The 13,272-nt window shown below is 36.6% G+C and overlaps 1 protein-coding gene across 3 annotated transcripts in view; it reads left to right on the top strand.

The window, feature by feature from the left end:
- The first annotated feature begins 6 nt into the window (after nt 1–6).
- LOC112143438 (ankyrin repeat and IBR domain-containing protein 1) overlaps nt 7–13,272 on the top strand; it is a 38,152-nt gene continuing 24,886 nt past the window's right edge. Inside the window, exons 1-6 of one of the 3 annotated variants that reach the window (XM_024267398.2) lie at nt 7–153; nt 4,698–4,912; nt 6,133–6,433; nt 8,648–8,830; nt 11,794–11,911; nt 12,520–12,728. In XM_024267398.2, coding sequence (XP_024123166.1) covers nt 4,725–4,912; nt 6,133–6,433; nt 8,648–8,830; nt 11,794–11,911; nt 12,520–12,728 — 999 coding nt within the window. In that variant the 5' untranslated portion in view covers nt 7–153; nt 4,698–4,724. Of the gene's footprint in view, nt 154–1,740; nt 1,759–4,625; nt 4,913–6,132; nt 6,434–8,647; nt 8,831–11,793; nt 11,912–12,519; nt 12,729–13,272 lie in introns of those variants that run through there. The other 2 variants (XM_024267396.2, XM_024267397.2) reach the window with 2 other exon arrangements.

Here is a 13,272-nt window from a genome sequence, read left to right as displayed (position 1 = left end):
GCAGAGTTACCAGAGTGTTGAGGAGAAATATAGCAGCTCCACTGTTTAGAGGAGGGTCGCCTCACTCAACGAGGACAAAAACACTGGAATTTACCTCCCAAGTGAAAGCTTTACCCCACTGGCTGTTCTACGTTAGAGACATGCGCAGTTAATGTAAGTCTAAACACTTGTCAGTCTTTATTTCCCGAGTTTAACAACTGTTCCAGTTAGCATGAAGTTAGCTTGCAGAGTAAGTAGCTTGCTAGCTGAGCCGCAAACGCATGCACTGACGTTCATCAACGCACATGCTAGCGTCACGATGTTTTTGTTTTTGAAAACATTGCTAGCCAGCAACGTTGTGTTTTTGTCATTCCCACTGTCCCCGACAAAGGTGTGACATGTTTTCAGCTAACATTTCTTAAGGTTAGTGGTCGGCGAGTGTCTTTGCCATAACAAAACATTATCTAGGACTGCTTATTATCACAAGATACAATGCTTTAGGTCAGAGCAAATGAACATGAAAATCACACACGATATAGTGAAGGGAAGGCCCATGTGAAAGGATGAAATGACAAGTGGCCAAGCGATATGTTTGTATTTTGTTTAGTTATGTTGCTAGCTGTTTGCTTAATCTCAGGAATGGTTGGTTGTCGCTGTTACGTTGAGAATCGTTGACCATAATCATATTAGTAAATTAATTAAATAACAAGAGGCTGTAACATCCTCAAATAGCGCGTGACTAATCACTAAATACCACTTTGCTCAGTGTGTCATCTCTTATTGCACTTTTCCAAGTGAGACGCTAACTGTGATTTATCCTGTAATTGTCTGCAGTGTCATGCCTGTCCTCACGACACTAACTTGGTACACAGATTGGATTGTAAACGGGTCTATGAGGTGCACTTTACACCTTTTATTGCATTTTATAAGATGGACACGCTGTTTTTATTATGCATAAACATAGATCTGGTTATTGACAGTACAGGATGACACTAGAACTGTGCATATTAATCTAGTTAAAGTGAATAAAAAAGTAGATCACTGTTATAATTTCCTTAAACTGGTCTTCAAAGCTTTCTGTATTTCTTATCACATTTTGCATGGTCACAAGGTTATCAAATCAAACTCAATAAGTGAGAAAATGACATTTGCATCACAGGACCTTTTTAAAAAACACAACAATTTAATCAATGTAATGTTGATTTGAATTTATGTTTCTTTGTTCTTGCTACTATTCTTGTTCTTTTGCTTGTATCGCACACATAATAATACGATGTTTTGAAGGAATCTATCCTTTGGCAAAATTTGTACTCTATTTATTGTATTTTATTTTGTAGGAAAAAAAATCTTGTTACAAAATAATGATGGTTTGGAGAAATATGTTAACATTTGAGAAGTCAAATGGTTGATTCCAAAAGTAGGACAAAAATGCAGCTGCTAGACAAAAATGTCTTTGTTCTTCTTTGATCTATGGGCCAATGTTAGGGGGAATACTGTGTCTGATTGCTAAATAATCATTTAAGTAATGCAGATTTAAAGTAAGTAGCATTTATTTTGTTTTTATTAGATGTTAGTGCTGGGTGATATGACGATACATATCGTGTGGGTGATAGAAGAGTGTCTATCGTGCATGTTCTCTTCTATTGTTTTCATTTGTTTATTTTTGTTGCTGAACTTCCGTGCAAAAAGGGGGTTTCCTACTAAGAAACTTGAAACTGTTGTGCACTTGTTTCTCATTTGTGACAATTTAGTTACTTGAAAATATAAAGTCAGAGAAAAGTAAGTAATTACATTTTTGCCAATGTCTTTTTCAGAGAATAACTAAAAATCTACTTTATTGTGGTATATCGTGATATATTGTTATTGTGGTATAAAATAATTTATATCGTGAAATACAATTTTTTTTCATATCGTCCAGCACTACTAGATGCACTAGATCTTTCCTGAGACGTGTTATAGGAATAATGAAGACCCACTCCAATGATAATTGTGTTACTGGTTCTCTTAACACGTTCTTGTGCCATTTTTCTTATGAATGAGGATATATATATAAAGAATATTAAGCTAAAAATTGCATTTCTGAGTATTTCTTTATTCAAATCGTGAATCAGGAGCCAATGAAAAGATGCTGTTGGAAAAAAGATTGTAGATGTGACTACAATGGTAAGCCACAAGCTCCCTGCTCCACTCCATTCCAATTTATACACCTATTGACAATTACATCCACGAATGTCTTTGTTTTCCTCGTCTGAGCTGGTATCTGGCACAAAACATGTACGACTGGTAATCTCCAATATAGCTCGCCATTTTTGTTGCCCTGGTAATGTTAGGTTGAGGTTGTGTAGAGCTGTAAGCTAGCAGGAGAGAATATAAAGAAAGGGATGATGGGAAATGAAGATAGGCTTTCTCCACGCCAACAGTTTTGCTTACAACTTGGAGGCAGATTTCTGACGAACTCCTGCTGCTCTGCAGAAACTATGTCCTAGAAAATAACAGGTTTTTTGGGGGGGCTGGGTATCGATAATTTCCAGGATTAATTTGATTTGATTCACAAGATCCTGGATTGATTCGATTCCGATTTTTTTCAGTTTTTTTCTATCACTCAATTCGATTCAATTTAATTTTGAGTTTACATATTTCGACACATTTGTATATAGGTTTTGAAAATATTGATATTAATTTCATACAGTTCCCATACTGTAAAATGTATTAGTGAAATAATGAGATTGTTAATATCATACAGTGTTACATGGATTCTCAAAAGGAGAAGTTTGAACAAAAATGTTCAGATCATTAACACTGTAAACATTGTTCTGTTTCTCCTGGGGGGCGTCTAAGTTTGGCCTCTAGATGTAGCTCGTGGTATAGCAGTACACATTTTTTAGAAAAGAATAAGCAAATAATGCGCAAAAACTGTGTTTTAGACCACAAATAGTTACTTTAAAAATATTTCCTTAAGAGTTTGGAAAATTCATGTCTGTGAGTATATAAAGATGTTCATTTACTCAACAATGTATGTTTAGGTTGAGTGTTAGCATTAGCTGTTCTATGGGATATTAAAGTAAATGTTAGCAGTGTTTTTTTTTTCTTTTTTAACAAACGGCTAACTTTATTAAAAAATAAAATAAAACGATGCACAAACACATTTGGTCAACCTCTTTCTGTCATTTCTTTTTTTACAAATTAAAACATATATACTCTGTATCCCCATGGAAGAGGCTGAATGGTGTACTGGTAGTTGTTAGATTTTTCTGTGTGTAGTTTGCATGTTCTCCACATATATGCATGTATGTGTTTACTCTGGCTTCCCCTACAGTCTGAAAACATGCTTCATAGTTTCATTGGTGACTCTAAATATGGTCCCTTAGGTGAGAGTGTTTGTTTGTCTTAATAAACTATCCTGGGTGTACCCCACTTTTGACCTCCAGTGGCTGGGTAGGCTCCTGCAACCCCTTGACCACAAATGGGAACATAGTGTGTTTATAAAATGGATTACTAGGCAGCAGGAAGGTTTGGAGTTCTCTAAATAAGTTGTAAATAGCACATACCATGAATGTTGAATGACAGGTTTTTACATTGTGTAATCTGTGGAAGGTTGTGTAGCTGGTATGTGGACTTAAACCATTTTGGCAGTTAATTCCTTGGGCAAAAAAAGGGAGAACCATGTTCAAAAAGAGTAATTATAATTTAATCGTTTTAATTTTAAGCAAACACCTCCAATTTTATTTGTTTATTTATTTTTATCCCTACTTCAAATTCTCTCGTGGGAAAGAAATTCTCCGCACAATGTTGTCATGAAAATGAATGCCTCCACAAATCCCTCCCAAACACATATTTTGGTTTATCAAACCATTTTCATGCTTTGACTGCCAACATTCTTCAAGCTGATAAAAAGTCCAAACCTCAGGGAAAAACGGTTGAACCGTGCACAAACTAAACTTCCAATTTAGTCCATGCTCTGTTATCTATTTAGAGACGCTGCCACCCAGAACATCCATATTAAGAAGGCAGATTAATATGTGGCCAGCGACGTTACACATTCGTACATGTAGGATCAAATCATTACCTAGATATTAAACTTTATTTAGAGCCTCTTTAGTTTATTTTGGTTGCATGACAAGGAAATATTCAGAGTGTTTTTTGGGATTAAATACAATCCACATGGTGCTAAAAATGTGTGATATGTAAAACTGACTAGTAAACAAATTCTGCACGTTGCACTAGCATTTATGAGCATGTGGCGCTCTGGTAGAAGCGGAAGGAAGGATCGCTGCGTGGTCTTCTCTATTAAAGGATATCTTGCTCCATAATGAGTGCTGGCCTCAGTGGGACGGACCGAGTTGGCATAAAGAGGTGGAAGCTCCTGGTGATGCAACAGGAAGTCTTATCATTTTCACGGTGTGAGCTATGTGCTTTCTATGTTCAGTGAAAAAAAAAAAAAAACACAAATAAGCAAATAAAAACATAAGGAGGGGGGTTACGATGCCCCGATGACGCGGACACAGACGCTGGTTGCAGAGAAGCCCGAGCAGCCTTCAGGATGGAATTCTTGTGACTGATTCTCTGCTGGCAAGGCCTCTCCGGACTCAATAACCAGCACAAAGGATTTAACAGTTCCCTTTTTTCCTTATTTTTTCCTTTTTTAGGACATGCAGCATGCTGGCCTGTTTGACTCCAACGGCTTGAAAACGACTTAAAAGGCCGCTGTGTCTGTCCAGGCTTGAACTCCCCGGGTCGGGGACGAAATGGGGAACACAGCCACCAAGTTCCGCAAGGCTCTCATCAACGGGGACGAGCTGCTGGCCTGCCAACTGTATGAGAGCAACTTGCAGTTTAAGGAGGCGCTGGATCCCAACGCTACGTATGGAGAGTCCTACCAGCACAACACTCCGCTGCACTATGCTGCTAGACACGCCATGATACGCCTCATCAGGTCAGGTTACGCCTCACATCCAATGGAACAATCAAAATAAATGTAATACATTTTTCGACTGTGTAAGGGGAACATTGGGGCTGTTTGTTGAGGTGATAATCACCCGTACTCTAATTCTAAGCAAGTAGCTTCACATTTTAGCACTCTGCAAATGGTTCTTGTTTTAAAAGAGAAAAATGTTCCTGTTCAGTCTCTATATGTCTATCCCATCTGTCCCTCCCCATAGCCATCTGCTCTCAGGAATGCAACATGCTGGGTTGGAATAGAATGAGATTCCAGGAGCGTTCTCTTTTTCTAGCATACAGGGTTGATTGTGATGCTTTCTAAAGTCTTCGTGGATCGCAATGTTTTTCTTCAGTTGGGATGTATGCAGTCCTGCTTCATGTTAAATGTTTTTTTGTATTAATGACAGTGAGTGTAGAATTAAAAGATTGACTGATATAAAACACATTTTTTTCAGTGTTCACAAAAAGTAGATGTCTCTTATTCATATGGCATTTAAAGCTATAAATGATAATGCATGGCATTTGACAGAGAAATGTATTCAGGTATTGACTTGGAAGAAGCAATCTTAAGATTGGACGACTTTTTGCTTGCATCACATGTACATAAAAAGACAAAAACGGTAAAACAAAAAAAACAAAAAAACACAAGAAGGAGGAGAAACTGCAGTTTGCCAGATATCGATTATTTACTTCTTGATTGATTTTATAACCTTTAACCAACACAATCTTGTTCATATCTGTGGTTTTCAAATGATACTGCATTTGCCCAATCAATTTTTGATACGTATCTATTTTTTACTTTGCTGAACATCAGCAAAATTTGTATAAATGAAAAAAAATATCAGTACTGTGGTCCCTCGCTATATCGTGATTCACGTTTAGCTGATTTTTTATTTTTGTTATTTTGTATTCTCTTTTTTTTTCCGCGTCTTGATTGGTTGTTGTATGTGACAATTTGTGCCAAATCTACATAAAAGTTTTATTGCTATCATGTTTTCATTCTATGAAACTGCACTCATCTTTCAGCAAAGGTTTGAACAAAAGAGAAAATGTTGAAAATGTTTGTGTCTGTCTAAGAAAAGTGTATTAAGTGTGTAGTGTGGAGCCTTAAAACATCTATATTTTTTTTAAGAACATAACTAATGAGATAAACAAGAGAAAACTGTGCACTGCCTTCACATAACTCCTGAACTTTTCCAAACTTTTTTCCTGAAGGCCGTTTCTCCAAAACAAAGATGGCAATCCTAACAAGCGGAATGTGCACAATGAGACGTCTCTGCACCTCCTCTGCATGGGGCCCCTGATCTTGACCTCCGAGGGGGCGCTGCAGCCGAGGATCTCACGGCCGTACGAAGATGAACAGCGCAGAGCGGAATGCCTCCAAATTATCCTTTCCTGGACGGGAGCAAAGTTGGATCACGGACAGTATGAAAGGGCTGATGTCAATGCCTCTGACAACAAGAAGAACACTTGCCTCCATTATGCTGCTGCCTCAGGCATGAAGACTTGTGTTGAGGTGAGGTTACAGTATTTAGTACACAGGATCAGAAATGTCAGCACGTAATCATTAGTACAACACCAATGCAAAGTTTCATGAATAAAATATCAAGAGTTCTAATTAAAAATCTTTACAGGTTTTATACATATCGATTACTAAAGTCAATGTTACACACATTTTAATTATATTTTCTATTATAATTTTTTTTTTAATACAGAATGGCAATAGTTTAAAGTCATATGTTTGTGATAAAAGAATATTTGTTTTCTAGATAAATCCCAGATGCACAAATCAATCAATGTAATTCATAGTTTTATTTGTCATAATGCAAAGCTAACACAGCCTTAAAGAGAGAACTCGTGCAGATGCTGAAAAAAAAAAAATCACCCCCTTTATTAAGTTTCACCTCTGGTGATGACACATCAGCAAGTGTGAGACGGCCCCGATACGCCGGCCACTTCCAGTTTCCCTCCTGCAGCTCTTCTTCTATTTTAGTTTTATTCACTAAGATTGTATTCATTTTATATATTTACTTTCTTCGTAATGTTTCTCGTTCTCTTCTCTTTTGTATGGCCGTCCTTTCATACTTGAGGAGGGAGACTGACTCATGCATTTTTATTTGTTTACATTTATTGCACCATGACCATTTCTTGCATATTTTTGGTGCAGTTTTGAAATGGATAAAAAATTGTGGTATATATTAAAGATCAGCCAATACCAATATTTTTTTTAAGTGTATATGCAACATTTTGGCCGATATTCATTTTCTGTTAAAGTGAACATATTTGCATCAAATTTAACAGTAATACAAACTACAACAAGTCCCCAACATTAACTGCTTATTTCAAAAGCATAAAAGAGCATTTGGGAAGCCTGTAGTTGATATTATAATTTTTTTTTATCAAACCAATCAAGACAACCTCTACTTAATTTTCTTTATACATGCTATCATCAGAACAATGCCAAAAGAACATGTTAAAAACACCAAAAAACACAATTTACATCAGAGTGGGTCTTTAATATAGGCAGGTACTTGTATAAACTATCAAAAAAGTCTATTTTTACACATTAATCAGCGTAACAATAGCAGAAAAAACAAGGAAGAATAATTAAAATTTAAATTTTCAATTGTTTGTGCTGTGTAGCTTTGTCACACAGGTGTGGTAGGTAGAAAACATACTTTGCACTCATTTTCTATTTACAACTATTGTCTCTAATAAAATTAGTGACGTGTGTAAAATGCAGACACTGTAAACTGTGCATCAGCCTGGCCTGGTGGTTTAACTGCCTCAAGAAAATAGGTCCAATTTATCATTTTTTTTATTAAAAATAGCGTCTCCAGACTGATTAAATGATTGCAACTCTTGACAAAGCAGCTTGGTGAGCCTGCAGGCGGATCACTGATGGACACAATGTGCCACTTCACTCTCCAGCTGGATGCGAGATGAGAGCTATTCTAAATGTGGATCTTGTAGTAGCAGCAGTTGTAGCCCATTTAAGCAGCCTAGTTAGGAAATGACTATCATTTTACCTCCTTATTGCTCTTCTTAAACTGAAAATATAGAGGATTTATCATCTATTTAATTGATTTTCTGCAGTATTTATTAACTTATTGATACAGATTACAGTCAGTACTGTCCCAGTTTGAAGAAAAGGAAGAATTATTCGGATGAAGCTGAGCTAACGATGAACCAGAACAGGGTCACAAGAAGAGGACCTTTTTCAGTGCATAAACTCAATGAAAATGTCAGTGTGCTTCAGGGTTACACTTTATTGCAGACTTTTCTGCTGCATTTGCTTTACATTGAACATTATTTACCAGGTCATTACATGTTTATAACCGTAGGGAGGCAGTGTTTCTGCATGGCTGCAACGGAGATGGAGAAAATAAGAATAAAACAAAGACAATTTGCTTGAATTGCTATAAAATAGTTTTAAATTCTGACTGTTAAATTCATTTTTGTCTAAATTCAGTTTAATGCTTGTCAAAATTGAAGATGTAAGAATAAAAAATGCTTTTGTGAATTATTTGTCTGAATGGTAACAATAGTAGGAATATTACAAAAATAATTTTCAGCAACAACTCTTAATGCTGGTGAAACATTCTTGCTAAACACATTTACACAATGTGTTTTTATTCAACTATATTTATATAATTGAATCTGTGAATTTCTTTCTGAATGCTGCTCGTATCACACGTATTCCAAAGCCAAGCTGTCCTCTTGTTTTCAGTTGCTCGTGGAGAGTGAGGCAGACCTGTTTGCAGAGAATGAAAACCGCGAGACTCCATGTGACTTTGCAGAAAAGCAGCACCACAAGGAGTTGGCCCTTCGCCTGGAGTCGCAGATGGTCTTCTCTCTCAGCCCCGAGGCAGAAGATATAGAAGCCGAGTACGCGGCCCTAGACCGACGAGAGGTACAGAAAATCAAGTGCACCAAAACAAAACTTGACATAATATTCAATCTCAATACATTATCCCATAAATGACTTTCATAATCAATAAAAAAGCTTCAATTGTTTCAAGTTAACTATAAAGTATACTCAGATCTAGTAGACCCAATATTTTGAAAGCTATAGTGATGTTCATGCACAAGGAAGAACTTCTAAGTCTAACCTGGAACCTTTTTATGGGCCGTTTGTGTCAGAATTTCTTGAATTTACTCTGTTTTCCCTCATCTTAAAAACACAAAACTTAGTAGTTGAGCTCAGCTTGTTTATGAAACGGAGTTAGAGCAACCAGATCTGTTTGTGACCTTTGGAGAAAGTTTTGTTTGGGGTTTTCCCAAATAAGTTTCCAGCAGGAGCTGAAGAGTCTACAGGAAGCAGATGAAATGAAAGCGTGATTGTTTTGTTGAAACAACTTTAAATCAAAAACCATTGTTAGAATACAGTTTTATACAATTATCCGATTAAGAGCCATTTGATTCTAAGTATATGCTGATATTGAATATCCAATGCTTTTGTAACACATTTAAAAAAATAATCAAACAGGTTTTCACCGAATTTTATTTTATTCACATTATTTTATCATTTGGCACTTAAATGGAGCATTTCTGTGAAGTAGCTTGAACACTTAAGTGAAAATAGTGCAACATTCAGCTGGAAAAAATAGTTGGCTATAAACAAGTAAAAATAGATAATTATTAACATGAGAGAGTTTAGTTACTCTAGCTTCAGCATCGTCAGAGTTATTGAACATTTTTGATTGTTATTCACACCTCCATTAAAGATTCTTCCTCCAAAATCATTGTAGCATGAATATGATGATGAGTATTCAGAAATAGCTCATATTTATTAGTTTTTTTTTAAAGAAATAATGAATTTCTTTTTTTAATCACTTTTTCCTGGAGGTTGCGCTTTGTAGTCCCTTAGCAGGAGTCTCACTGCCGTTTCTCTTAGCAGCATTTGAGAAAACAACACAATCAAATCGTTTTCTTTTGGAATGCCTTTGTGAGATGTTGTTTGAGTTAAGACAAAACAAAAGAGACACTTGCTGTGAGTTTTTTTTACTTTTATTAAAACATTTCATGGAGCCCAAAAGTCTGAATGTTTGAATATCTTGCTTACTTTACTAAACTGCTTTTGTGCGTCTCCTGATCAAACTCATGCTGGATTCTGCTGCACTTTATGCCAACTTCTACTAAATTATTTATCTGTAATAATACACTTATAATATGAAGTACTGATAATTAAAGGAATAAAATAAGTATTCATCCCTAAGTAGGATACAACATCTGATTCTGATAAAATCTGAAACTGTGTGATCAGGCTTGATTTCAAATAATGTAACTGGATCAGGGTATCTCTATTAAAAAAACATTGCTACAATACACATTTTATATCATATATTTTCTAATAGTAGCCCTGGCATTTAAAGGAGATGAGTGTCTGTTGGAGACTGGCTTTTATTCCATCACAGACAGAATGGTGATTGCTAATGGGTTCATTTTGTGGTGAAATTCGGTCAAGAAATGCAGACAGCAACACCAGATGAACATCTCAGGTTTTATTGAAGCGATGAGATTGTATTATGTTCTGATTAGCACTGGCAGACATTTCTTTTCTCTTTGAAGCATCATCAATTTCTGTATCAAAGATAGACTTCTCTTTCATAATCCATGTTCATCTTCTAACTCATCGCTTGCTTTCTTTGCACCTCCACCAGGAAATCATTGATCCTTTTTCTGCAACCGTCTTCCCAATATCACCCATCTGCTTTGGCCATTCTCAAATACGTTTGGATCTACCCCAAAACTGTTGTGCAGATTCCTCACCAAAATGTTCTTTGGCGTATGCGACCGCACAAAGTTTAAATGGTAAATTGAATGAACGTTTCTTGGCCATCGCTACTGCGGCTCACAGCATAAATAGCACAGACACCTGGCATCTACAGGACTTGTGAGCCCAGAGCCCAGCCACCTGACCTGGCGACTATTGGAAACCGTCATCAATAAGAGAAGGGCCACAAAATTGGACTTAAAATTTTGAATTGTACCCATTAAGCTCATAATAGTGATAATGTGATAATGATAAAGATGTTTTGCTATTCAGCAAATTTTACAAACCCCACCTGTCTCTGTATCTCTCACAATTGCCGTAATAAAGCATTTTAGATTTGAATTTGTCATTCAAACTGTGTGCTGGCTATCCTCTCCACAGTCAGATGTTTTGGCTGGACAGAACCTCAGAGGAACGCACACAAACTAGTCACAAGAAACAGTCAAGCGTAAAGCATGTGACTCCTATATGTGTGTCATTTATTAGCTCAATGGGTGTTCACAAGTCATGTGTCTGTGCCTGAACTGAAAACCCCTCTTACAACAAAAAAAAGTGATGAGAAGTTTCAAATAAAACAAAAGAAAGCCTGTGCTCTGTGATTTATTATTTGTTAAAAGCCTTAATAGACAGAAGTATGTAAGAAAAAACTCTTTTTCATGAGAAAACCTTTGAATTCAAATAATTATGATGGTTTTTAGATTAGCTTGTTTTTGTTTTTAACAGTTTGAAAATTAATTATTTTATGTAAAGCAAAGCATTGTGGGTGAAATTCTGTTCTACACTGTAAAAAAAAGGAAAGTGTCTTTGTGACGGCGTATAATTTTTTTCCTTTGAATTAAACATCAACCAAATAACAAAGATTAAAGGTTTTGTATGAAATTTCCTGTTTTTTTAGAAATAGAGTTGAGTTTTTATTCTTTTCTTTCCACCTTTGCCATTACTTTTCCTCTTTTGTTCAGTCCTCTTCTGCTTTTTTCGTTCACAAGATGACCTTTAGCTCTTTTTTTCCCCCTCTCCCATCTCAATACATGTCATCTTACCTTCCCATTATTCTCTTGCCAGCAATCATATTTTTTCCACTCTTCTCTCCCGCTCTATAGCCGTATGAAGGCTTGCGGCCTCAGGATCTGCGGAGACTAAAGGACATGCTGATAGTGGAGACAGCTGACATGTTGCAGGCCCCGCTCTTCACTGCCGAAGCTCTGCTCCGCGCTCATGGTACCAACACTCAGGGATACACTTAAGGCTCATACACCACTCTGATGGTGTTTTTAACATGTTCTTGTGGCATTTTTTCTCATAACACAAAACATATTAAGAAAATTACGCTTAAAATGGGATTTCTGAGTTTTTTTTATTCAAATTGTTGCAAATCTGGAGAAGATGAAAAGATGCACTTTGAAAAAGAGCTTATTTTTGATGTAGAAAATATACGGAACTCTTGGGGAGGGGAAGGGGGGGCGGAATTGTTTTACACCAACAGCCCCATCCAGAACTTGGAGGCAAATTTCTAATGAGCTCCTGCCACTCTGCAGAAACTATGCACCAAATTTTGGATAAAAATGACCTAATCATAGTACATAAAATGGATTAAAAGATGATTGGAGTGGGACTTGAAAAAAAGTCTTTACTCTCAGAGGAAAAGGTGTATTTGGTCTTTAATAGAGAACAAACACAAAAAGAGAGTTGACTTTTGTCATTTTGGCCATACCATCTTTTTGATTTATTTAGCAAACATACCAACAAAAGTAAATGATCTATTAAAACATACTAACTTTTATAAAGACATTGTCATTGCCATACCAAATTGTGACTATTTGTATCAGATTGGGACAGAGAAAAGCTCCTAGAGGCGTGGATGAACAACGCAGAGGAGTGCTGCCAGCGCTCAGGGGTCCAGATGCCCAATCCACCTCCGAGCGGCTACAACGCGTGGGACACTTTGCCCTCACCCCGGACTCCCCGCACAAACCGCTCCTCCATCACCTCCCCGGACCAAATAAGTCTCCTGCCTGCAGATGACGAGTCTTCTCTGGTGAGACATGTTCTGTTTTCCAAAATATTTTGTGAAATAGTAGCTGGAGCTCTGGTACACAAGTTATTAACAAAATGATGAGAATTTCTTACACCCACCATGTCACATGAACCAGATTTGAATCAGCAGTACTGTTTCAAAGGGAAGTAGAAGAATCTTCCTAAAAGCATCTAAAAATACTCTAAAAAAATATTTGTATTACAACATATCTAATCCAGTTACTTTACTTGGTCTGCTTTATGTCGATTATCGTCTCTTTCTTGTCCCATTTAGATAATTTGGATCTTATTTGTAGATTCATCACCTGATTTTAGGTTTAATATTTATAAACTTAAACTTAAAAATATGTTCATTTACCAGCTCAATTGTAGAAAATGCTAAAGAAAGAATATCAAATGTTTAGTCAACTTTTCTTTCTCAATAATAAACAAACAACCACAGAAAATGGTTGCTTTTGATTAGGGGTGTTGCGGATCACGGATTATCCGTGGTCCGTACGGATCAGAAGCCACGGTTCGGGACACGGTTCGGACACGTGTGTACC

The sequence above is a fragment of the Oryzias melastigma genome, linkage group LG16 (genome assembly GCF_002922805.2).
Source record: "Oryzias melastigma strain HK-1 linkage group LG16, ASM292280v2, whole genome shotgun sequence".
NCBI classification, from domain to species: Eukaryota; Metazoa; Chordata; class Actinopteri; order Beloniformes; family Adrianichthyidae; genus Oryzias; species Oryzias melastigma.
Note: the sequence above shows the minus strand (reverse complement) of the source record. Positions and strands in the feature narration are given on the sequence as shown.